Below are 24638 nucleotides of genomic sequence, written 5' to 3' on the forward strand. Positions count from 1 at the left end.
TTGGTTTTGTAATCATGGCAACAATGGTTGCTGCTTCTTATGAGCCCTACACTTATAGCTCTCCACCACCCCCAATGTACAATTCTCCTGCACCGAAAGTTGACTACAAGTCTCCACCACCTCCTTACGTGTATAGCTCGCCACCACCACCATATTACTCACCTTCTCCAAAGGTGGACTACAAATCTCCACCACCTCCTTACGTGTATAGCTCGCCACCACCACCATATTACTCACCTTCTCCAAAGGTGGACTACAAATCTCCACCACCTCCTTACGTGTATAGCTCGCCACCACCACCATATTACTCACCTTCTCCAAAGGTGGACTACAAATCTCCACCACCTCCTTATGTCTACAGCTCCCCACCACCACCACCATACATATACGGTTCTCCACCCCCACCACCATACTACTCACCTTCTCCTAAGGTAGACTACAAGTCTCCACCACCTCCTTACGTATACAGTTCTCCTCCACCTCCACCAATGTATTCGCCATCTCCTAAAGTGGATTATAAATCCCCACCACCTCCTTACGTCTACAGCTCACCACCACCGCCATACTATTCACCTTCTCCAAAGGTGGATTACAAATCTCCACCACCTCCTTACGTGTATAGCTCGCCACCACCACCACCCTACATATACAGTTCTCCACCCCCACCACCATACTACTCACCTTCTCCTAAGGTAGACTACAAGTCTCCACCACCTCCTTACGTATACAGTTCTCCTCCACCTCCACCAATGTATTCGCCATCTCCTAAAGTGGATTATAAATCCCCACCACCTCCTTACGTCTACAGTTCACCACTACCGCCATACTATTCACCTTCTCCAAAGGTGGATTACAAATCTCCACCACCTCCTTACGTGTATAGCTCGCCACCACCACCATATTACTCACCTTCTCCAAAGGTGGACTACAAATCTCCACCACCTCCTTATGTCTACAGCTCCCCACCACCACCACCATACATATACGGTTCTCCACCCCCACCACCATACTACTCACCTTCTCCTAAGGTAGACTACAAGTCTCCACCACCTCCTTACGTATACAGTTCTCCTCCACCTCCACCAATGTATTCGCCATCTCCTAAAGTGGATTATAAATCCCCACCACCTCCTTACGTCTACAGCTCACCACCACCGCCATACTATTCACCTTCTCCAAAGGTGGATTACAAATCTCCACCACCTCCTTACGTGTATAGCTCGCCACCACCACCATATTACTCACCTTCTCCAAAGGTGGACTACAAATCTCCACCACCTCCTTATGTCTACAGCTCCCCACCACCACCACCATACATATACGGTTCTCCACCCCCACCACCATACTACTCACCTTCTCCTAAGGTAGACTACAAGTCTCCACCACCTCCTTACGTATACAGTTCTCCTCCACCTCCACCAATGTATTCGCCATCTCCTAAAGTGGATTATAAATCCCCACCACCTCCTTACGTCTACAGCTCACCACCACCGCCATACTATTCACCTTCTCCAAAGGTGGATTACAAATCTCCACCACCTCCTTACGTGTATAGCTCGCCACCACCACCATATTACTCACCTTCTCCAAAGGTGGACTACAAATCTCCACCACCTCCTTATGTCTACAGCTCCCCACCACCACCACCATACATATACGGTTCTCCACCCCCACCACCATACTACTCACCTTCTCCTAAGGTAGACTACAAGTCTCCACCACCTCCTTACGTATACAGTTCTCCTCCACCTCCACCAATGTATTCGCCATCTCCTAAAGTGGATTATAAATCCCCACCACCTCCTTACGTCTACAGCTCACCACCACCGCCATACTATTCACCTTCTCCAAAGGTGGATTACAAATCTCCACCACCTCCTTACGTGTATAGCTCGCCACCACCACCATATTACTCACCTTCTCCAAAGGTGGACTACAAATCTCCACCACCTCCTTATGTCTACAGCTCCCCACCACCACCACCATACATATACGGTTCTCCACCCCCACCACCATACTACTCACCTTCTCCTAAGGTAGACTACAAGTCTCCACCACCTCCTTACGTATACAGTTCTCCTCCACCTCCACCAATGTATTCGCCATCTCCTAAAGTGGATTATAAATCCCCACCACCTCCTTACGTCTACAGCTCACCACCACCGCCATACTATTCACCTTCTCCAAAGGTGGATTACAAATCTCCACCACCTCCTTACGTGTATAGCTCGCCACCACCACCATATTACTCACCTTCTCCAAAGGTGGACTACAAATCTCCACCACCTCCTTATGTCTACAGCTCCCCACCACCACCACCATACATATACGGTTCTCCACCCCCACCACCATACTACTCACCTTCTCCTAAGGTAGACTACAAGTCTCCACCACCTCCTTACGTATACAGTTCTCCTCCACCTCCACCAATGTATTCGCCATCTCCTAAAGTGGATTATAAATCCCCACCACCTCCTTACGTCTACAGCTCACCACCACCGCCATACTATTCACCTTCTCCAAAGGTGGATTACAAATCTCCACCACCTCCTTACGTGTATAGCTCGCCACCACCACCATATTACTCACCTTCTCCAAAGGTGGACTACAAATCTCCACCACCTCCTTATGTCTACAGCTCCCCACCACCACCACCATACATATACGGTTCTCCACCCCCACCACCATACTACTCACCTTCTCCTAAGGTAGACTACAAGTCTCCACCACCTCCTTACGTATACAGTTCTCCTCCACCTCCACCAATGTATTCGCCATCTCCTAAAGTGGATTATAAATCCCCACCACCTCCTTACGTCTACAGCTCACCACCACCGCCATACTATTCACCTTCTCCAAAGGTGGATTACAAATCTCCACCACCTCCTTACGTGTATAGCTCGCCACCACCACCATATTACTCACCTTCTCCAAAGGTGGACTACAAATCTCCACCACCTCCTTATGTCTACAGCTCCCCACCACCACCACCATACATATACGGTTCTCCACCCCCACCACCATACTACTCACCTTCTCCTAAGGTAGACTACAAGTCTCCACCACCTCCTTACGTATACAGTTCTCCTCCACCTCCACCAATGTATTCGCCATCTCCTAAAGTGGATTATAAATCCCCACCACCTCCTTACGTCTACAGCTCACCACCACCGCCATACTATTCACCTTCTCCAAAGGTGGATTACAAATCTCCACCACCTCCTTACGTGTATAGCTCGCCACCACCACCATATTACTCACCTTCTCCAAAGGTGGACTACAAATCTCCACCACCTCCTTATGTCTACAGCTCCCCACCACCACCACCATACATATACGGTTCTCCACCCCCACCACCATACTACTCACCTTCTCCTAAGGTAGACTACAAGTCTCCACCACCTCCTTACGTATACAGTTCTCCTCCACCTCCACCAATGTATTCGCCATCTCCTAAAGTGGATTATAAATCCCCACCACCTCCTTACGTCTACAGCTCACCACCACCGCCATACTATTCACCTTCTCCAAAGGTGGATTACAAATCTCCACCACCTCCTTACGTGTATAGCTCGCCACCACCACCATATTACTCACCTTCTCCAAAGGTGGACTACAAATCTCCACCACCTCCTTATGTCTACAGCTCCCCACCACCACCACCATACATATACGGTTCTCCACCCCCACCACCATACTACTCACCTTCTCCTAAGGTAGACTACAAGTCTCCACCACCTCCTTACGTATACAGTTCTCCTCCACCTCCACCAATGTATTCGCCATCTCCTAAAGTGGATTATAAATCCCCACCACCTCCTTACGTCTACAGCTCACCACCACCGCCATACTATTCACCTTCTCCAAAGGTGGATTACAAATCTCCACCACCTCCTTACGTGTATAGCTCGCCACCACCACCATATTACTCACCTTCTCCAAAGGTGGACTACAAATCTCCACCACCTCCTTATGTCTACAGCTCCCCACCACCACCACCATACATATACGGTTCTCCACCCCCACCACCATACTACTCACCTTCTCCTAAGGTAGACTACAAGTCTCCACCACCTCCTTACGTATACAGTTCTCCTCCACCTCCACCAATGTATTCGCCATCTCCTAAAGTGGATTATAAATCCCCACCACCTCCTTACGTCTACAGCTCACCACCACCGCCATACTATTCACCTTCTCCAAAGGTGGATTACAAATCTCCACCACCTCCTTACGTGTATAGCTCGCCACCACCACCATATTACTCACCTTCTCCAAAGGTGGACTACAAATCTCCACCACCTCCTTATGTCTACAGCTCCCCACCACCACCACCATACATATACGGTTCTCCACCCCCACCACCATACTACTCACCTTCTCCTAAGGTAGACTACAAGTCTCCACCACCTCCTTACGTATACAGTTCTCCTCCACCTCCACCAATGTATTCGCCATCTCCTAAAGTGGATTATAAATCCCCACCACCTCCTTACGTCTACAGCTCACCACCACCGCCATACTATTCACCTTCTCCAAAGGTGGATTACAAATCTCCACCACCTCCTTACGTGTATAGCTCGCCACCACCACCATATTACTCACCTTCTCCAAAGGTGGACTACAAATCTCCACCACCTCCTTATGTCTACAGCTCCCCACCACCACCACCATACATATACGGTTCTCCACCCCCACCACCATACTACTCACCTTCTCCTAAGGTAGACTACAAGTCTCCACCACCTCCTTACGTATACAGTTCTCCTCCACCTCCACCAATGTATTCGCCATCTCCTAAAGTGGATTATAAATCCCCACCACCTCCTTACGTCTACAGCTCACCACCACCGCCATACTATTCACCTTCTCCAAAGGTGGATTACAAATCTCCACCACCTCCTTACGTGTATAGCTCGCCACCACCACCATATTACTCACCTTCTCCAAAGGTGGACTACAAATCTCCACCACCTCCTTATGTCTACAGCTCCCCACCACCACCACCATACATATACGGTTCTCCACCCCCACCACCATACTACTCACCTTCTCCTAAGGTAGACTACAAGTCTCCACCACCTCCTTACGTATACAGTTCTCCTCCACCTCCACCAATGTATTCGCCATCTCCTAAAGTGGATTATAAATCCCCACCACCTCCTTACGTCTACAGCTCACCACCACCGCCATACTATTCACCTTCTCCAAAGGTGGATTACAAATCTCCACCACCTCCTTACGTGTATAGCTCGCCACCACCACCATATTACTCACCTTCTCCAAAGGTGGACTACAAATCTCCACCACCTCCTTATGTCTACAGCTCCCCACCACCACCACCATACATATACGGTTCTCCACCCCCACCACCATACTACTCACCTTCTCCTAAGGTAGACTACAAGTCTCCACCACCTCCTTACGTATACAGTTCTCCTCCACCTCCACCAATGTATTCGCCATCTCCTAAAGTGGATTATAAATCCCCACCACCTCCTTACGTCTACAGCTCACCACCACCGCCATACTATTCACCTTCTCCAAAGGTGGATTACAAATCTCCACCACCTCCTTACGTGTATAGCTCGCCACCACCACCATATTACTCACCTTCTCCAAAGGTGGACTACAAATCTCCACCACCTCCTTATGTCTACAGAGCATACAAATCACCACCACCGCCATATGTGTACAGTTCTCCCCCACCACCATATTACTCGCCTTCTCCCAAGCCCGCTTACAAATCTCCACCACCACCATATGTATACAGCTCCCCACCTCCACCTTATTACTCTCCTTCACCAAAACCTGTATACAAATCACCACCACCACCATATGTTTACAACTCTCCACCACCACCATACTATTCACCATCACCTAAGGTGGTATACAAATCTCCACCACACCCACATGTTTGTGTTTGTCCACCTCCTCCTCCATGTTACTCTCCTTCTCCAACACCATATGTTTACCATTCTCCACCTCCCCCACCTTATTACTCGCCTTCACCTAAACATGCATACAAATCCTCACCACCACCGTACGTCTACAGTTCCCCACCACCACCGTACTACTCCCCTACTCCTAAGCATGCATACAAATCTCCTCCACCACCATACGTTTACAGCTCCCCACCACCACCATACTACTCTCCTTCCCCTAAGCCCACATACAAATCTCCTCCACCACCGTATGTCTATAGCTCTCCACCCCCACCACCGTATTACTCCCCTTCTCCAAAGGTTGAATACAAATCTCCTCCACCACCATATGTTTACAGCTCTCCACCTCCACCACCGTATTACTCTCCTTCTCCAAAGGTTGAGTACAAATCTCCTCCACCACCATATGTTTACAGCTCTCCTCCCCCCCCACCGTATTATTCTCCTTCCCCAAAGGTTGAATACAAATTTCCTCCACCACCATATGTCTACAGCTCTCCACCCCCACCACCATATTATTCTCCTTCTCCAAAGGTTGAGTACAAATCTCCTCCACCACCATATGTCTACAACTCTCCACCTCCACCACCATATTACTCTCCTTCTCCAAAGGTTGAGTACAAATCTCCTCCACCACCTTATGTCTACAGTTCACCACCTCCACCATCGTATTACTCTCCATCACCAAAGGTTGACTACAAATCGCCACCACCACCATATGTCTACACATCTCCACCACCACCAGCATACTCTCCATCTCCAAAGGCCGAATACAAATCTCCTCCTCCACCTTCGTATTATTAAACTCCTTCTATATAATTCATAAATAAGATACCAAGTCTCATGTGATGTTTTGTCTTTTTATTTTTCTTGTGCTAGTCCTTTTTAATTTTCAAGGTTGGAATGGATTCTTTGGCTATTGAAATTTCATTTAAATACATGTTTCCATTGTCTTTTATATTTGTTATGTGGTTGCCTTTAATCCATATGTAAGTTTGTTGCAGTTCTATGCATCATGTTCTCGACCTTATTGTTTGGGCCAGTATTATTATGCTATCCAGATTGCCTATAATTTTTCCTGATAAATAAAGCTACTCTGATAATTCAAAATTTCTCATAGTTATGATGTGGTTTCTATTACTTTCAATTAAATGAAAAGAACGGACCATCAATTTCTTCTTCTTTTTTATCAAAATTATACTCACATTATCTGTTGACTAACCACGTCGTTAAATTGGCTTTATCAATGAAATTTGATATTTATTCTGTGTTTGGATGAAAGTATGGTTGTATCAAGTTACAGTTAAACGTCAAATACATTTGAAGAGAACATTTGAAGAAAAAAATATGGCTTTATCGATTTGAATAGGAGATTAAGTCGATTATATTAGAGATTTATATCAGGATGTTTCAATGTGTGTTAATGAGATCTTAGTGGTTTATTAAACACATGTATAAATTACATGACCAAGAAAAGTAAGTATTTGTTTGCGTTTAAACGATAATTGAGAAATTAAATGGTTTATTTGAGAATTTTGTCTTTTTACTTGAATTTAAAAGTCATAGATTGTTTTGGAAAATTTTCCCTTATAACAAAAATAGTGAATTGGGTAAAAATCCTCAAAATAAGTTACTAATTAAGTAATTATCCATAAGACAAATTGTGTGGGGTTTAATATTCAACTTGGAGAATTTCAATTACAAAACAGTCCTTTTGGCTTATTGGAAATGTTTTTAAGAGCATCTGTATTGGCAAAACTCTTAAAGTGGTTCTTAAGTGGGGCATAATGACTTTTTAACTATTATCATTAAGTTAAGAAACATTGTTAAGATACACTTAATTATAGTGGTTTATTGGTTGTTTCTTAATTAAGGTTCTTAACAATAAAAAATATTAAATTTAAATTTAAACATAATTTTTTTTTAAAGAAAAAATTTATTTATTAAATAAAGCAAAGTTAAACATAACAATTTAAATATAGATTTTAAAATAAAAACATTAAAACAAAAATTACTAAAATAAACGATAATAATTTGAAAGCGGCATCCAAGTTCAGTTGTTATCTTGACCCCGTCCAAATTTACGCCATAAATGTTGAACCAGATCACTTTTCGGTTGTTGATGCGCTTGTCTATCACGAATTCTTGTTCGAACACCCATCTGATTGGCGATATTTGTAGGGATATCTGTAGAAAAGGTGAGATCAACAAGTGAACTTCCACTGCCTTCTCCTTGTTCGAAATCCGAAACATCGTATTGAGTGTATTCACCTCGTTTGTTTTCTGCTATCATATTATGGAGTATGATACATGCTCTCATAATCTTCCAAATACTTTATCCCAAGAAAGTGCTGAATTTTTAACAATGGAAAATCGAGCTTGTAAGACTCCGAAAGCACGCTCGACATCTTTTCGGGCAGCTTCTTGACGTTGAGCAAATAAAACTGCTTTTGACCCTTGTGGAATTGGAATAGATTGGATAAAAGTTTCTCATTTCGGATAAATACCATCGGTGAGATAGTAAGCCAAATCATACTCTCTTCCGTTGACCGAGAAATTCACTTGCGTAGCTTGACCATATATTATATCATCAAAAACATGTGAGCGATCAAGAACATTGATATCATTTAAGGTACCTGGAGGTCCAAAAAATGCATGACATATCCAGAGATCATATGAAGCAACCGCCTCTAAAACGATTGTGGGTTTTCCCGAACCACGAGAATATTTCCATTTCCAAGCGGTGGGACAATTCTTCCACTCCCAATGCATACAATTGATGCTTCCTATCATCCCAGGAAATCTCTGAAGCTCTCCAATATGAAGTAGACGTTGAAGATCTTTCAGTGTTGGTCTTCTTAGATATTCATCGCCGAAAAAATTTATTATTGCTTCCACAAAATTTTCCACACATAATCAAGTAGTGGTTGCACCGAGCCGGAGGTATTCGTCGACCGCATCAAGCGCAGAACCATATGCCAACACACGAATAGCTGCTGTACACTTTTGAAGTTGAGAGAGACCAAATCTTCCGGAAACGTCTTGCTTTTGATGAAAGAATGGAACTTCATTGGAGAGGCGATCAACAATACGCATGAACAATGGCTTGTTCATTATAAATCGTCGTCGAAATGGATTTTGAGGATATGTTGGAGTGTCACTGAAATAATCATTCCATAATCGAAGATGGCATTCTTCACGGTTTCTTTCAATAAATTCTCGTCTTTTTCTTGTTTTGTTTTGCCCTTTTTGATGACCATACATATTGCACAAATTCTCAAATGCTTGATCGAAACGTTGATCAAAATATTGATTGAAAGCTTCATCAAACGAATCCTCGTTATCCTCGTAAGCTTCTTGATGACCATAAGTGTCTTCAGACGAAGATGCCATGAGATGATTACAAGATAGAAAAAGGTTTGAGTGATGGTTTGAGCTTTGGTTACAAGATAGAAAAATGTTTGATTTTTTTTTTAAACGAGAATGGAGAGAATGATGAGAAGAGATAGAATTTTTGGTTTGATTCAAGATGCCATGAGATGATAATCTTGGTTTGATTTTTTTTTAAACGAGAATGGAGAGAATTGTGACAATACAAACCAATTTATAAGCAAGTCCTTGTTCTTTACAAACTCTCGTGATCTCTGTTCGATTGACAAGAAGACAATATACTTTACATCAACAACATGTAAACAACACTCTCGTGACCTCTGTTCGATTGACAAACCCGTGACAACCGTGAAAACAAAACAACAACATTAACCCCTGACCACTACCTTTTACAGCCGTGACCTCTGTCTTTTACAGCCGTGAACTCTGTCAACAACAAACCCGTGACCTCTGTCTTCTTTGCTCCAAAGATCTACGCAGCCTGCAAGATGAAGAAGAACATTAAGAGTACATAAACCTCAACAAAATATGAAACTTCAAGAAACATTTTACCATAAACAAGCACATTTAAAAGAGAACAGAAACTTAAACATTTAACAGGAAACATTTTATCATAAACATGAACCACATAAAACATTACAAGAAACATTTAAAAGAGAACATAACATGGAAATTCAAGAGAACAGAAAAAAGTAACTTAAACTAAGACAACAACAACTCATTAATCAGCTTCTTCTTGAGCTCTTCTTCATACTCAACGAGAGGTTCTTTCTTGGCAATGCGACTGTCCAGTAGTCTCATCTTAGACAAGCGTTCCTTCTGGGCGAGATCCTGTTGTCTTATAGACCACATTGTCTCAAACTCCTTCATCGCTTTCTCCTCAGCCACTGGCTTCTTACCACGGGCCTTTGACGCTTTTACACCGGGTGGACGCTTCAGTTGGTTGAGAGCTTGAAGAATCTCCACCGTCTTCACACTTTTTTTTTTTAGAACTTCCTTCATTTTTAGCAGACACTGCCTCACACCACTTCTGGTCGTTCCTCAGCTCTTTCCAAGCATATTCGAGGAAGAATTTCTTGTTATGGTTCGTGTAGAACATTTGATGTGCTAGTTTGAGCACATCATTCTCATTTTGACCGCTGGTCTTCTCCCTGCTTGCAGCTTCGTAGGCTCCACAGAATTTGCACACAAGATCATTGATCTTGTGCCAACGTTGCTAACGTTGCTTGCAATGCAGGACCTCTCTCTGGCACTCACCATCTTGACGACTTGCCGCAAAATAAGCTGCTACTCTTGACCAGAAAGTGCTTGATTTTTGCTCATTGCTAACCATAACATCTTTGCTTGTGTTAAGCCACGAGCTAATGAGGACAATATCATCCGCAGGCGTCCACTTCCGCCGTTCTCTACGCTGTGTACCAGTCTCTCCACCATCTTCGGTTCCAACAGCTTGTGAAGAAGCTTGTGAGACACTATCTTCATAGTTACCAAACGAAATGCTTTGTAGGCTATTAAGTAAGTCAACAAATTTTGAGGTGTGGGAAGATGGATAAGAATCCATTTCGGAAGCAAGCTCAAAGAAGAGAGAAAGAAAATAACAGAGATGAGGAAGTGGAAAGGGAAGAACACGGTGAGAAATGTATTCAAGACAGAGGAGAAGGACAGACTTTATTAGATGAGAAAGTGGGAAGGGAAGCTTCAACGTATTGAAGAGAAGCTTCAACGCATTGAAGAGAAGAACGATAAGACATTTATTCACAATTTCATCAATGTAATCCATTCATTTCTATCTAACCATAAAAAGTATTTATTACCTATGCCAACCATAATCTCATTTCTATCTAACCACTTAAACATCAATTCATTAGCTAACCAAACACTGACCCACGAGTTAATTCATTTCAAACTAATACTTTATCCAATTGCGCAGAGTAAAGAGAGTGATTTACATGTATGAACGATGGTAGTCATCTTCGTTTTTGTCTCACCAACTCGATCAAGCATCTTGATCAAACAACCTCAAGACAAAAAAAAAACAGAAACAAATCAAAACCATTACAAAGATTTATATGTAATCCTCTGCAACATAAATCACAATCACATTCCAAACAATAATTAAAATCACATTCACATTCGCAATCCACTTCATCAGAGCAAAGAGAAACATTTATACAACTAGAAAGATCAAAGCTAAAGTACCTTTGCGATTTGCGGTTTTGTCTGCCAAAGAGACAGGTTTTGTGCCCACTTCACGCCTCTAGCTCAATCCTGGATCATGCGTCTTGATCCATCTGTGAAGCGACACAAACACATAAAACAAATGAAAGGAAATTTAGAAACGATTTACCTTTCGATTCCGTTGAGAAAACAAACAAGAATCAAAACATGCATAGTTGAAAGAATCAAAGAGCCGCTTTACCTTTCGATTCCCTTCAGAAACAATCGCCGTTTCAGAGAGCCACCAGGAGAGAGAGATAGCCACCGATTGAGAATTCACCGTCTTCCTTCCTCGACGAAGCCACCAAGAGGGAGAGGAATCGCCGTTTCGTCGAGAGCACCGAGAGAGAGCAATCGCCGTTTCCTTCGTCGAGGAAAGCACCGAGAGAGAGAAATCGCCGTTGTCCATCATCGACGAGAGAAAACCATGTAGACATCGACGAGCTCCACCCAGAGGGGGAAACAATCGCCATTTTCGTCGCCTTTGCGGAGCAACCGAGAAGATAAAGAGAAGAGAGAAAGAAACGAGAACGACTTCATCATTCCTCTGTCCAATACAGTTGTGACACGTCGCCCTAAGGAACGTGTCTTCAAACACTTAATTAGGAGACGTGCCTTCGCTTTACTCCGTGTTTTCCTCTTTTTTTTGATTATAAGGCACGAGGTTAAGAGTTGCCTATAAACGTGCTCTACGAATAGGCATTACGTAGGTTAAAAAGTGAAAAGGATGTAGAAAGAATAATATGGGGAATTAGTAATGATTACCTAGTGTTTGTTCTCCCTCCTCCCCCCCCCCCAAATACGTGAAAGTTGCTAGATAAGAAAATGAGAAACTTAGTAATTCTGACACAAGGAGCTGCATGGTAAAAAAGGAAAAGCACAGCAAAAGATTTTGAGTCTAAAAGATTGTATAGGGAGAGAGGCAAAAAATTTGTGATATTTTATAGATTGTTCAACATTTACAGGCTATTAAAATTTTTGCAATGTAACGTTAAATTTGGATATGTTAACATAATCTGGTTTGATATTATGTTCTACAGATTGTTCAACATTAATAACACTATTATATGTGATTTATTATTTGTTACGTGTTATGTATATAAATGTCTAATATATAACGGATAAATAAATTGTTACACATTTTTATATATGTTAGCTATATAACAGTGAATCTCATAAAGTAATCTAAAATATCAATGAAAATTAAAATAAAATTTAGTTTAATATGTAAGTTAGCAGGTTACTAAAGAACCTTAAATATTAAAAGATAATGTAAATGTATGATAAAATTGTTATATGCTATAAACTATGGTAGCAGTCTAAAAAGGAACATTCAAAGTTATACTTAAAATTATACATGGCTAAAGTCTATATTGTATCAAATTAAATTTTTGGATACTTTCAATATTATATTTAACGCGTAAAAAATATTATTAACAAGTTATACAACTACAAAAATATATAAATTCTAAGCATCACCTAGTTTTTAAGATTTTCAAGCTTTTACGTGTATATGTATCTATAAAATCTAAAATTTTAATCAATATTCAAAATGTTTCCTCAGCTCATTTGGCAAGTGACGTGTTTGGATATCAATGGACCCGAGTTGAAACGCGCTTCCTTGAAGTTTTTGTTTTTCTCAAGGAGGGGTAAACATGTAATTTTGGTATCGTCTCCTTTTCTATAACCTGCGTTTACTGAAGTTCAATGGCTGCTTCCACCTTTTTTCCCAGATTTTTCACTCGTTTCTTCGCCTATTTAATCATTTTAGTTTAAAATTTATAGATCTAAGTTGGATTAGAAAAGATAGGTTGAGGGGTTACACCACCGCTGGTAGCCATTACAATCTTAACGATCGCAGATCTCATGAAAAAAATTGATTGAGGAAATGACTCTAGTAATTAAGTATGAAATAAAAGGAGATACATATAATTGAATATATTATAGGAATAAGGAAAAGTATACGAAGATTTTAGAAGCTTTGTTTAGGAGAAAAAAATCATAAAAAAAATAATAATTCAATTTGTCTAACATCATAGCTTTTGTGGAAACTTGGTTTATCAGAAAAAGAAATTTAAAAACAGATTTGAGTTAGAGGCAAACTGTAGCTTAGCATCAAGATAACATAGGAGTATTATGGTCACAATTTTTTTGACAAAAATTATATAAAACCTAAATGTGTATATACCTAATTATGCTATAATGTTAGTGTGTAGAGTGACCACATTACTAAATTTGTTTAATCAATAAATATTTGTATTTATTCATGTTTAGATGAAAGTGAAATATTTAATAGCTCGTTTGTGAATTATGGTTAGTTTTGGCGTAAATTTGTAAGTTCATGTGTTGTCTAACAATTGACAATAGAGTACTGAAATAAAATTCCTTATATCTATTATTTGGAAAACATTTTTAAAAATATATTATTTTGTTCATTTCCAATACTCATCACCATATATTGATTTTAATTATATTGTTTTAGATTAGTACTTTTAATTTATAAAAAATAATATGATAGTCCATTGAAAAAAAAATAAAAATATAAATTGATATTAGATGTCCAAGCCATAAATTTTTAGTTTAGTAAAATTTGTGTTTGGTTTATTTTATAACAAAACTTTGGTCGGAAAAACATAAAAACAGTATCGGTAAAAGTTTACTGTTTTTATGTTTTTCCGACCTATGTTGGTATCGGTGAATCTGACGTAGTGATGCATCAACAATGCATAAAGTTTTTGTTTAAATGCAGATTAAATGAAGTTTTTGTGATGCAGATTAATCTGCATTTTATTTACTATTCAAATTTTAATTGCAGTCCATTAATATTACGATAAGATTGCACTAATCTGCATGCAGTTCAATAATAGTCATTAAAACGTTGATCTGCAAGAGAAATAAGAAATGAAGTAAAAACATGCTGAAGAGCAATAGAAGTTGAGTTCTTCTATATATAAACCATTTAATTAATATATATTTTTTCTTTTATTTAATATCTTCTTAAAATATGTTCATAGAAATTTATATATATTTACTTATATATACAGATTTTTATTCCCGCCAAGTTTAAAAGTGATGTTTTAGATTTTATTTTTTATTTGAAAATTAATGTTTTGGAATTCTTACATATACATGATCTGCATTTTGTTTAGTCTTAGGGTAGACAGATTTTTCTTGGGTTTTCGTGCTGTTGGAACTGATATTTTTATAACTTAGATTTTAGTTAGTCTGAGCTATGTATTTGGTTTGTGTCCTGCAGTTCAACTTTGTTCATCATGGCTTCACTGGATAAAATTGACAAAGACAATCAAAGAAAAAGAAAATATATCTACATTATGAAAAGTATTGTCGTGTCATCGTAAAATACAATGGAGATCCATCTGATAGTATGAGAACATGGACGTCAACTTATTTATCTTATTTAGTTCAGAAATTTTTTTTTTACCTTATACTCAAAATAAAATCATCGTGATATTTCTATATCATTAAGGATGATTATTTCCACTATTTACAACATGCAAAATTTTAGTTTTCTCATTATATTTCGCCTGTCAAATTTATTTTACGATGTAATTGGTTTCAAACCAATTTCAATAAAATAAAATGTTAAAATTAAAAATTAGAATTAATTAATAATAAACTAGGTAGTGATCCGCGCCCAACGCGGAGTGAACAACTTAGAAAGATTTATGTTACATAGTTTTAATTTTGTTTAATTTTTTTAGTTTTGTTGATTTTTCAGTCAAGAAGTTTAATTAAATATTCATAAAACCAGAAAATATATTCACAGTTTTTTTTGATAAAAAATTGATAAAAATAATAATATTAAAGGTCTTTTATATTCGTATATACATTATAGAGACTAACAAATATCAAATGTCTTGGACTTTACTTAATGGCCCATCGGCATATGATTGGCTCGTGCATCCACAATGTAGTTACTGAAACTCGCCAAATTAAAAACGGAAATAAAATCTGAGTTTTATACTATAAAGTAGACTAAATTAGTGGTTAAGCATATATTGAGTTGCCATATAAAACTATAAAATTAATTCTTATTTACCAAATTTAGCAATATTTTCGATGTCATTAACATTCCTAATTTTATATGATATTACTTCTTGGAAACTATGGTCGTATACTCCAAATTTATATACATATTTTTTTAAAAAACTTCTCCAATATTCTAACTAAATCGTATAAATGACATTTAGTTTATAATTTAATAATATCATTTAGTTCCGGGGACTGAAAATGTTTGGTACTTAAGGGATGCATTCCGAGCCATGCCTTCATGATGGAAATAGAGCTGATCACAGCCCATGTAGAATTAAGACTTTGATTACGTTAACAGCGAACCACGTAACAACATATATATCTTACTTTGATATTTTTAAATAGAAAAAATCAGAAAACTATTTCTTTCAAAATAAAATGAAAATAGAATAAGTTAAAAAATTATTTATAAATTAAACATAAGATTCTAACTAACCAAAAAGAACAATTTTTTTAAAAAAATCAAGTTTTTATAAAACAAAACCATATATTCATGTATGTAAAATTAAAATTAATACAAAACTAAAAAAATAGAAAGTAAAAAATGTAAAAATTATCTTAAAAGTTAGATTGATATTTATATTAAATTATTGAAAATTCAATATTAAAGATTTAAACAAGAAAAAACAAAATTATGTCTTTTTAGGAGGATATAATTTAAAACTATCAAAAACATGCCAAATTAGAATCATAGTTTAATATGTTTATAAATCTTTAATTTCTATAAAAAAATATATTAAATAAACTTAAAATATCAATTAAGATAAAAACAAAAAGAAAAAAAACTAACTTGATATATAAGCTAAGTCTCTCAAAAATAAACATAAAAATATTGAAAAAATTATATCATAAATTTTGTCAAGTCATACAAATAGCATATACATCAAAATAAAATAGTTAGTTAAAATAATCTTAGTTATATAGGTATCGGCTTAAAAATAGTATAAGTTTATACTCAGTTACACAAATTTTTTCTTTTTTCTGCTGAGCCAATTGTGATTACAATAAGTATACAAAGTTTTATTATAGATAAATGATGATAAAAGTATTTTAATTGTGTAAGAAACATATTGTTAACTAGCCCATTTATCTATATATTTTCAAACTGCCATTTATCAATCAAATGAATTATTATAATTATTTACTCATCAACGGTCAAAATTATAATAACACTACTATTATCTTTTGGAACAACATTTTTTAGAAAATTATAATACAACTTCATTAATCTATTCAAATAAATTTTTTTTTTTTGAAATAAACCTAAAGATATTTTTAATCTACAGTTTTTTTTTGGATAAGGTCATTAAAAAAACAAAGTACAAGGTGATTATTCATAAGTATTTATTGTAATTCATCAGTAAAAGTTATAGGATCCATACATATGAAACTTTATTAAAGTAATTAGCAAAACATATACAATTAAAAATAATTTCAAACGAGTTTATCAAAGAAATATATTTGAATAATTAATAAAATATAGGAAAACATAATAAAATCTAAAGAGGTTCACCAAATAAATTAGTTGAAATTTATAATATTATTTACAAATAATATTGACATTAGAGTATAGTCTCAGCGACAAGAAAAATAATAAATATGGGATATATTCATTATATATTTGTCAGTGAAAATTATATTATCTAAGAAATACTAATCAATAAATTAGAAATAATGATTTTGTGACAAACCTCTAAAAATTAGAAAAATACATGTGAACTAATAAAACATCATAGCCCAGAGATTAATTTATACTCTAACTAGATCAAGTAGAAGATATATCTAATATTTTATATTTTATATATTTTAATAAATAAAACATTAATTAATGTTTGTTTAAAATTCTATATATTTATTTCCTCTTTTCTTGCATCTAAAAAATATTTAATATTTTTTAAATATCATCAAAATTGTTATTATGATCAAAACCTAAACCTAAATATTATATTATTAGATATGAATTTTAAATAATTAAATAAGAGTATTTCAAATATATATATATACAATATGTATATAATAATCGTAATTTCATTGTAATATTTGGTAAATACAATGAAAAAAATCGACATTGTGCATATGGATTAATCCTTTATGTGATCAAAAAAATGATAGATACAAAATTATAATAAAATTATTTATAACAGTATAGTATTAGTTAATACACATTAAACAATCCATTTTCTTAAAACTATGATTAATATAAGCACTTTTATAAATACACATATACAAGACAAAATATACCTAAATATTAATTATTTAATAGGTATAATTTTATAAAATTTTAAATAGGAAAAATTAAATGAAAATTTTGCTTTTACATCATTTTGGTACCACTATTCATATTTCCTTTTATTAGAGGGGCATTTTTACAGATACATAAAGTATGATGTTTCATTAAAGAGTCGAAAGACCCATCAACCCTTATTTTTTAATATATATATATACAAATAATTATTTAAATAAAAAGATATTTTATAGTTTTAGAATTATACGTTTTTAAATTCAAACCTTCTTATAAAAATGTTTCAAAATTGTTTTCTCGATTTTTTTTGAATATTTATTTTGAAATTCGAAAATTATTTTGTTAACTATTTTAAAAAAATATATTTTAAATTTTAAGTATTTTTTTTTTTAAATCTTAAACCCCACTCTCCAAAAGTCCACCGTTCAAATCTAAACCTTAAGTCTATATTAGTTAACCCTAGGGATATAAGTGTTACTTCTTTAAAACTAAATGTAAATGTGATTAAGGTAAATATGAAAATTGTATTAAAAATGTGGTAGTTTAAACAATTCCTCAAAATAATAAAGTATATTTTGTATAGGATTTCACATAAAATGTAAATAAAACATATATATGTTATTTTGAAATTATTATGAAATTAAACTTATTATTAAAATAAACTCGCGCGTATCGCGAGTTGAAAATCTAGTTTATACTATATAAAAGTTGAGGCTATAAGCCATTGAGGGCGTCTACGTAAGATTTAAAACCTCCAGTCGTATTTTGACATATCAGATCTTTAATTTGCTATTTTTTAATATGTCAGAATTTCCAAAACTATTTATTTCATAAAAAATAGAAATCAATTTAAATAGGGTAAACTTACAAAATTCAAAAAAATTATATATAATTTAACTTAATATATAATATATTTTCTAAATTTACATAAAATATCTTACAAATATAATAATTAACTTAAAAATGCAAGATATTTTAAAAATAAGAACTATATAAATTTAAGACACGTCATTTTTAAAGTTTAGGCTATATGCTATTGAAAATATTCAATAATATGATTTAAAACACATAGGATTTAAAACAAATAATCATAAAATGACAAATCATTATTTTATTTTAATATTTTCAAAAATGTCAATATTTTCAAAAATTTGTTTATTTCGTAATAACATAGAAATCAATATAAATAAGGAAACCTAACAAAAATAAAAAGATTATATATAAGTTAACAGAATATATAATAAATTTTTTTTTAAAAAAAATGCAAAGCTTTCAAACAATTATAACTATAAAAATTCAAAACAAGTAATATTAATTGTTATTAATAAATTAACAAAATTTATAACCAATATCAAACAAGGTAAGTTAACAAAAATAAAATATTAATAATAAATTAACTTAATATAGAAAATATATTTTGAATTTTAACATAAAAATAAAATACAATATAATATAATAATTAATTTAAAATGCAAGAATTTCAAAAAATTATAAGTAAATTAATTTAACTCATGATTTTCAAAGTTTAGGCTATATGCTAATCAAAATCTATGTTATATAAAAATTAAGTCAATAAGCCATTGGGTGCGTTCACATAGGATTTTAAACAGCCAGATATATTAGGCTATATGATAATGAAAATATTCACTTATAACATGTATTATGTATAAGTTGAAGGTATAAATAATTGAAAATGTTCACATAATATTTTTAAAAAACCAAAAATATGCTAAATATCATTTATTTACTATATAAAAGTTGAGACTATAAGTATTTAAGAGTATAAACATAGGATTATAAAAGACCAATCAAAATATGAAAAATCATAATCTATACTATATAAAAGTTGAGGCTATAAGCCGTTGAAGGCGTCCACGTAGGATTTAAAACATCCAGTCGTGTTATGACACATCATTATATAAGTTTATTGTTTTTAAAAAAATGTTAATATTTCCAAAAAAATATTTTCAAAAAACTAAATTAATATTCTATATATAACTTAAACTAAAAAAATAAATATTAACATCTGGCAACTTACTTTAATAAATGGTAAATATTATAGTAAAATAGAAAATCAAAAGTAAAATAGTAATAGTAACAAAAAAAATACTTCATCTTATATATAATAAATCTAAAATACATTTTATACAAAAATAAAATAGAAATTAATGTTAAAATATTTAAAGTAGCAAAAACAGATTATCTTTTTATTTTTAAAATGTAAATATCTCCTAAAATAAAATAAAACGAAATCAATATTGTATATATATATAATCTAAACAAATAAAATAAATATTAACAATTAAAAATTTACTTGAAAATGGTATCTATTATAGTAAAATGGAAAATGAAAAGCAGAATAGTAATCTTAACAAAAAGTTAATTTTCTTATAATATGTTGACGCTATAAGCAATGGATGGTGTACACATAGGATTTAAAACTACCAAATTAATATTGTATATATATATAATCTAAACTAATAAAATAAATATTAACATTGAAAAATTTACTTTAAAATGGTATCTATTATAGTAAAATGGAATATGAAAAGCAGAATAGTAATGTTAACAAAGAATATGATTTAAACGATCAATCGAAGTATAACAAATCATTATTTAAGTTTACTATTTTTCAAAATGTTAATATTACCAAAAAATGTTTGTTTCAAGCTAAAATATAAATCAATATCAAATAAGAAAAATTTACAAAAAAATATTAATACTATATTAAGTTAACAAAATTTTTAATATTTTTCGAAAATTAAAAAATAAATAAAAAAAAGAATAATTAATTTAAAAATACAAGACTTTCAAACAAGTATAACTATATAAATCTAAATTTAAATTCATAACTTTCAAAGTTTAGGTTATATACTACTGAAAATATTCAAAATAACATATACTATATATAAGTTGATATTATAAATCATTTAGAATGTTCACATATTATTTTAAAGCACCAAAATATACCAAATCGTTTTTAATTTGGTATTTCTAAAAATGTTAATATTACAAAAAATTTTATTTCAAAATAAATATAAATAATTATAAAATAAGTTAAACTTACAAAATTAAAAACATCATGTACAAATCTACACAATATAAAATAATGTTTAGAAAATTAACATAAAAATAACAAACAAATATAATAGTTAATTAAAACTGCAATACTTTCAAACAATTATAACTATATAAATCTAAAACACATGTTTTACAAAATTTAGGTTATATACTGCTGAAAATATTCAACAAAAACATGTACTATATTTAATTTGAGGCAATAAATAATTGAGAATATCCACATATTATTTTAAAGCACAAAAAATTATGTCAAATTACCATTTTAATTATTATTTTAAAAAATTCAAGATTTTCAAAAAATGTTTATTTCTAAATAAAAAGGAAACTACTATTCAATTTATTGAAAAAAAAATTATTAAAAGAACCAATTTGATATATAAAGTAAACCTTTGAAAGATCAACATAAAATTAACTAACAAAAAAAATCTTAACGAATACAAGAATTTCAAATAATAAAAACAATATGAATCTAAAGCACTTTTCATTACATATGAATCTAACAAAATATGATTTCAAAATGGAAGCTATTTCTTTCAAAAAAATATCAATAATAAATTTAGTAAAAAAATTGCCAAATAACTAAAAGAATCAGTTATTATAAAAAATAAATGTTTGGAAGATCAACATAAAATTAAGTAACAAAAATAATCTTAAAAATATAAGGATTTCAAATAATAAAAACAATGTAAATCTAAATCACTTTTTCATTACATATGAATCTAAATAACATATGATTTCAAAATTGAGGATATGTTTATTTAAGTGTTCACATAGAATTTAAAAATATCATTATAATAATATAAAAATCAGCATTTTAATTTGATAAAGTAAATAAAAAGATTATTTTATTAAAAATAATTAACTTGATATATAAAATAAGTATATATATTTGAAATTAAACAAAACATTAACAAAAATAAAAATATTCAAAAAGAAATAAAGTTTTTAAAAAATATTTATAAATAATCACATATGTAAAAATAAATAAAAATCAGCACAAAACTATAAAAAGATAAATTAAAAGTTGTAAAAATTATCTTTAAAGTTAAATTGATATTTATAGCTAATTATTGAAAACTTAATATAATAAGAGATTGACAAGAAAAAATCTAATTATGTCCGTAACCTTTAATACGATATGGACTATATGCTTTAAAAATCAGAAATAACTGAAAATACCAATAAAAATATTTAAAGTCAGCATCTTAGATTAATATTCTTATAAATCTTAAATTTTCTAAAAAAAACAAAACAAAACAAAAATAAAAAAATGCTTACTTGATATATATGCTAACTCTTCATTAATTAAAGTCGGAATTATAAAATTATGTCTTAAAGTATGTCAAAACATACAAATAGCTTATAAATAAAAATAAAATAATTAATTAATTAATATCATAATACTTAATATGATCAAATAAATATAAAGGAAACTGAAATTTAGTATTTGTTTTTTTATTTATATTGGTCTCAACTATAAAATATTATAAATTTATTAATTCTTTTTTTACCCAGCCAGTTTATTATTTAGTTTACAATAAGTTACAAATGTCTGTTAGAAATAAGTGATGGTAACAATAATTTACTTTTGTAAGAAATATATTGTTAAACAGGTCGTTTATCTATATTTTTTCAAATCATTCATCTATGTGTTCTCAAGCTGTTTTTATGAATAAATGAAGAAACATAGTTATTTAGTAATCAACAATTAAAATTTAATAAATTTTGACGTATATGTTTTTAAGAAAATCATTAAAAAATATTCATTAAACTAATCAAATATGTTTTTAAGAAAAAACTCTATATATTCTATAATCAATAAGTTTTTTTTTAAATATGGTCATTAAAAATTATGCAAACTATATGGTGACTTTTCATAAGTCTTTAGTGTAATTCACTATAAAATTTATAAGACATATGCTTACGAAAATTTATTAAAGCAATTAACATAACATATAAAACTAAAAATGATCTCACACGAGTTCTATCAATGAAAGATATTTGAAACATAATGTTATTAATATATATGACAACATAAAAAAAATGAAAGTGGCTAAAATTTAAAATAAATTAGTTGAAAAATATTCATTATACATTCGTCAGTTGAAAAATATTCATTATACATTCGTCAGTTAGAAAATATGTTATCTAAGTTTTATGAAATATGAGGTGAACTAATAAAATATCATGATCACGCCATTAATTAATATTGTAACTAGATCAAGTAGAATATGTATCTAATATTTTTTATTTATATGTGTTTATTTTATTAAATAAACAATTATTTAACATTAGTTTAAAGTTGTATATATTTATTTCTCCTTCTATTATATCTAATATAAAATTACTATTTAAATTTCATAAAAATATTTATTATGATTGAACTCTAAATAAAATACTAACACATATGCATTTAACCCACTTCCGTATGAGTATTACAAATACAGATATTCACAAAAATATATAATACTTTTACTTTCATTGTAAAAAAAATTGGTAAATACAAAGTAAAGCTAGATATTGTGCATATGCATTAATTTTCTTATGTTTTTTTTCAAATAGAAGTAAATCTAGATATTGTGCATATGCATTAATTTTTTTATGTTTTTTCAAATAGAAAGATAGATGAAAAAATTATAATAAAAATAATTGTAAAGTGTACTATTTTTTATTATGAATAGAATGATCAATATTTTGTTTTTAAATAAGATTAATAAATAATATAAACACGATTATAATTACAATTACACATTTACATATACAAAAAAAGATATCTAAATATTAGTTTTTTAAAGAGTATAATTGTATAAAAATCTAAATAGAAAAAATAATAAAGCATACTTTGAATAAAACTTCATATAAAAATATATATAAACCAATTATACTTCATTATCTTAAAATTAATATAAAATGATATAAATTATTAAAATAAACTCACGCGAGTTAAAAATATAGTCTATACTATATAAAAATTGAGGTTGTAAGCCATTGAGAACGTCCACGTAGGATTTAAAACCTCCAGTCGTGTTTTGACACATCAGATCTTTAATTTCCAATTTTTAAATATGTCAGAATTTACAAAATTGTTTATTTTATAATAGAATAGAAATCAATTTAAATATGGTAAACTTACAAAATTCAAAGAATTATATATAATTTAACTTAATACATAATATATTTTTGAAAGTTACATAAAATATCTTACAAATATAATAATTAACTTAAAAATGCAAGATATTTTAACAATAAGAACTATATAAATTTAAGACACATGATTTTTAAAGTTTAGGTTATATGCTATTGAAAATATTCAATAATATGATTTAAAACACATAGAATTTAAAACAACTAATCATAATACGAAGAACTATATAAATTTAAGACACATCATTTTTAAAGTTTAGGTTATATGCTATTGAAAATATTCAATAATATGATTTAAAACACAGAGGATTTAAAACAACTAATCATAATATGACAAATCATTATTTTAGTTTAATACTTTCAAAAAAATCAATAAGTCCAAAAAAAATTTTACTTTAAAATAAAACATAAATCAATATCAAATAAGGAAAGCTTACAAAAGTAAAAAGATTATATATATAAGTTAACTGAATATATAATTAATTTTTGAAAATTAAAAATTAAAATAAAAAATGCAAGACTTTCAAAAAATTATAACTACACAATTAAAACATGTAATTTCAATT

General features: G+C 32.0%; 2 protein-coding genes and 1 long non-coding RNA gene across 4 annotated transcripts; 1 reads left to right on the forward strand and 2 right to left on the reverse strand.

Moving 5' to 3' along the window:
• Nucleotides 1-528, reverse strand: LOC106343464. The gene is made up of 2 exons (XR_001269963.1): nt 454-528; nt 1-120 (listed from the first exon to the last, which is right to left on the reverse strand). It is a non-coding gene; the product is annotated as an uncharacterized LOC106343464 (long non-coding RNA).
• Nucleotides 343-7001, forward strand: LOC106343463 (nascent polypeptide-associated complex subunit alpha, muscle-specific form-like). 2 transcript variants are annotated; one of them, XM_013782685.1, is made up of 2 exons: nt 343-5952; nt 6547-7001. In XM_013782685.1, exons 1-2 carry the CDS (start codon nt 489-491, stop codon nt 6747-6749), a joined length of 5667 nt encoding a protein of 1888 aa, XP_013638139.1. In that variant the 5' UTR covers nt 343-488; the 3' UTR covers nt 6750-7001. The 2 variants fall into 2 exon arrangements, with proteins under 2 accessions (XP_013638139.1, XP_013638138.1); XM_013782684.1 differs by having other exon boundaries at nt 343-7001.
• A 3036-nt stretch (nt 7002-10037) lies between these two features.
• On the reverse strand, nt 10038-10896 carry LOC106344549. Its single transcript, XM_013783909.1, has 3 exons — nt 10593-10896; nt 10361-10505; nt 10038-10311 (listed from the first exon to the last, which is right to left on the reverse strand). The coding sequence occupies exons 1-3, from the start codon at nt 10894-10896 to the stop codon at nt 10038-10040; spliced, it is 723 nt and encodes a 240-aa protein (XP_013639363.1).
• Between the last annotated feature and the right edge of the window lie 13742 nt (nt 10897-24638).

This window comes from Brassica oleracea, chromosome C5 (assembly GCF_000695525.1).
Source record: "Brassica oleracea var. oleracea cultivar TO1000 chromosome C5, BOL, whole genome shotgun sequence".
Lineage (NCBI taxonomy): Eukaryota > Viridiplantae > Streptophyta > Magnoliopsida > Brassicales > Brassicaceae > Brassica > Brassica oleracea.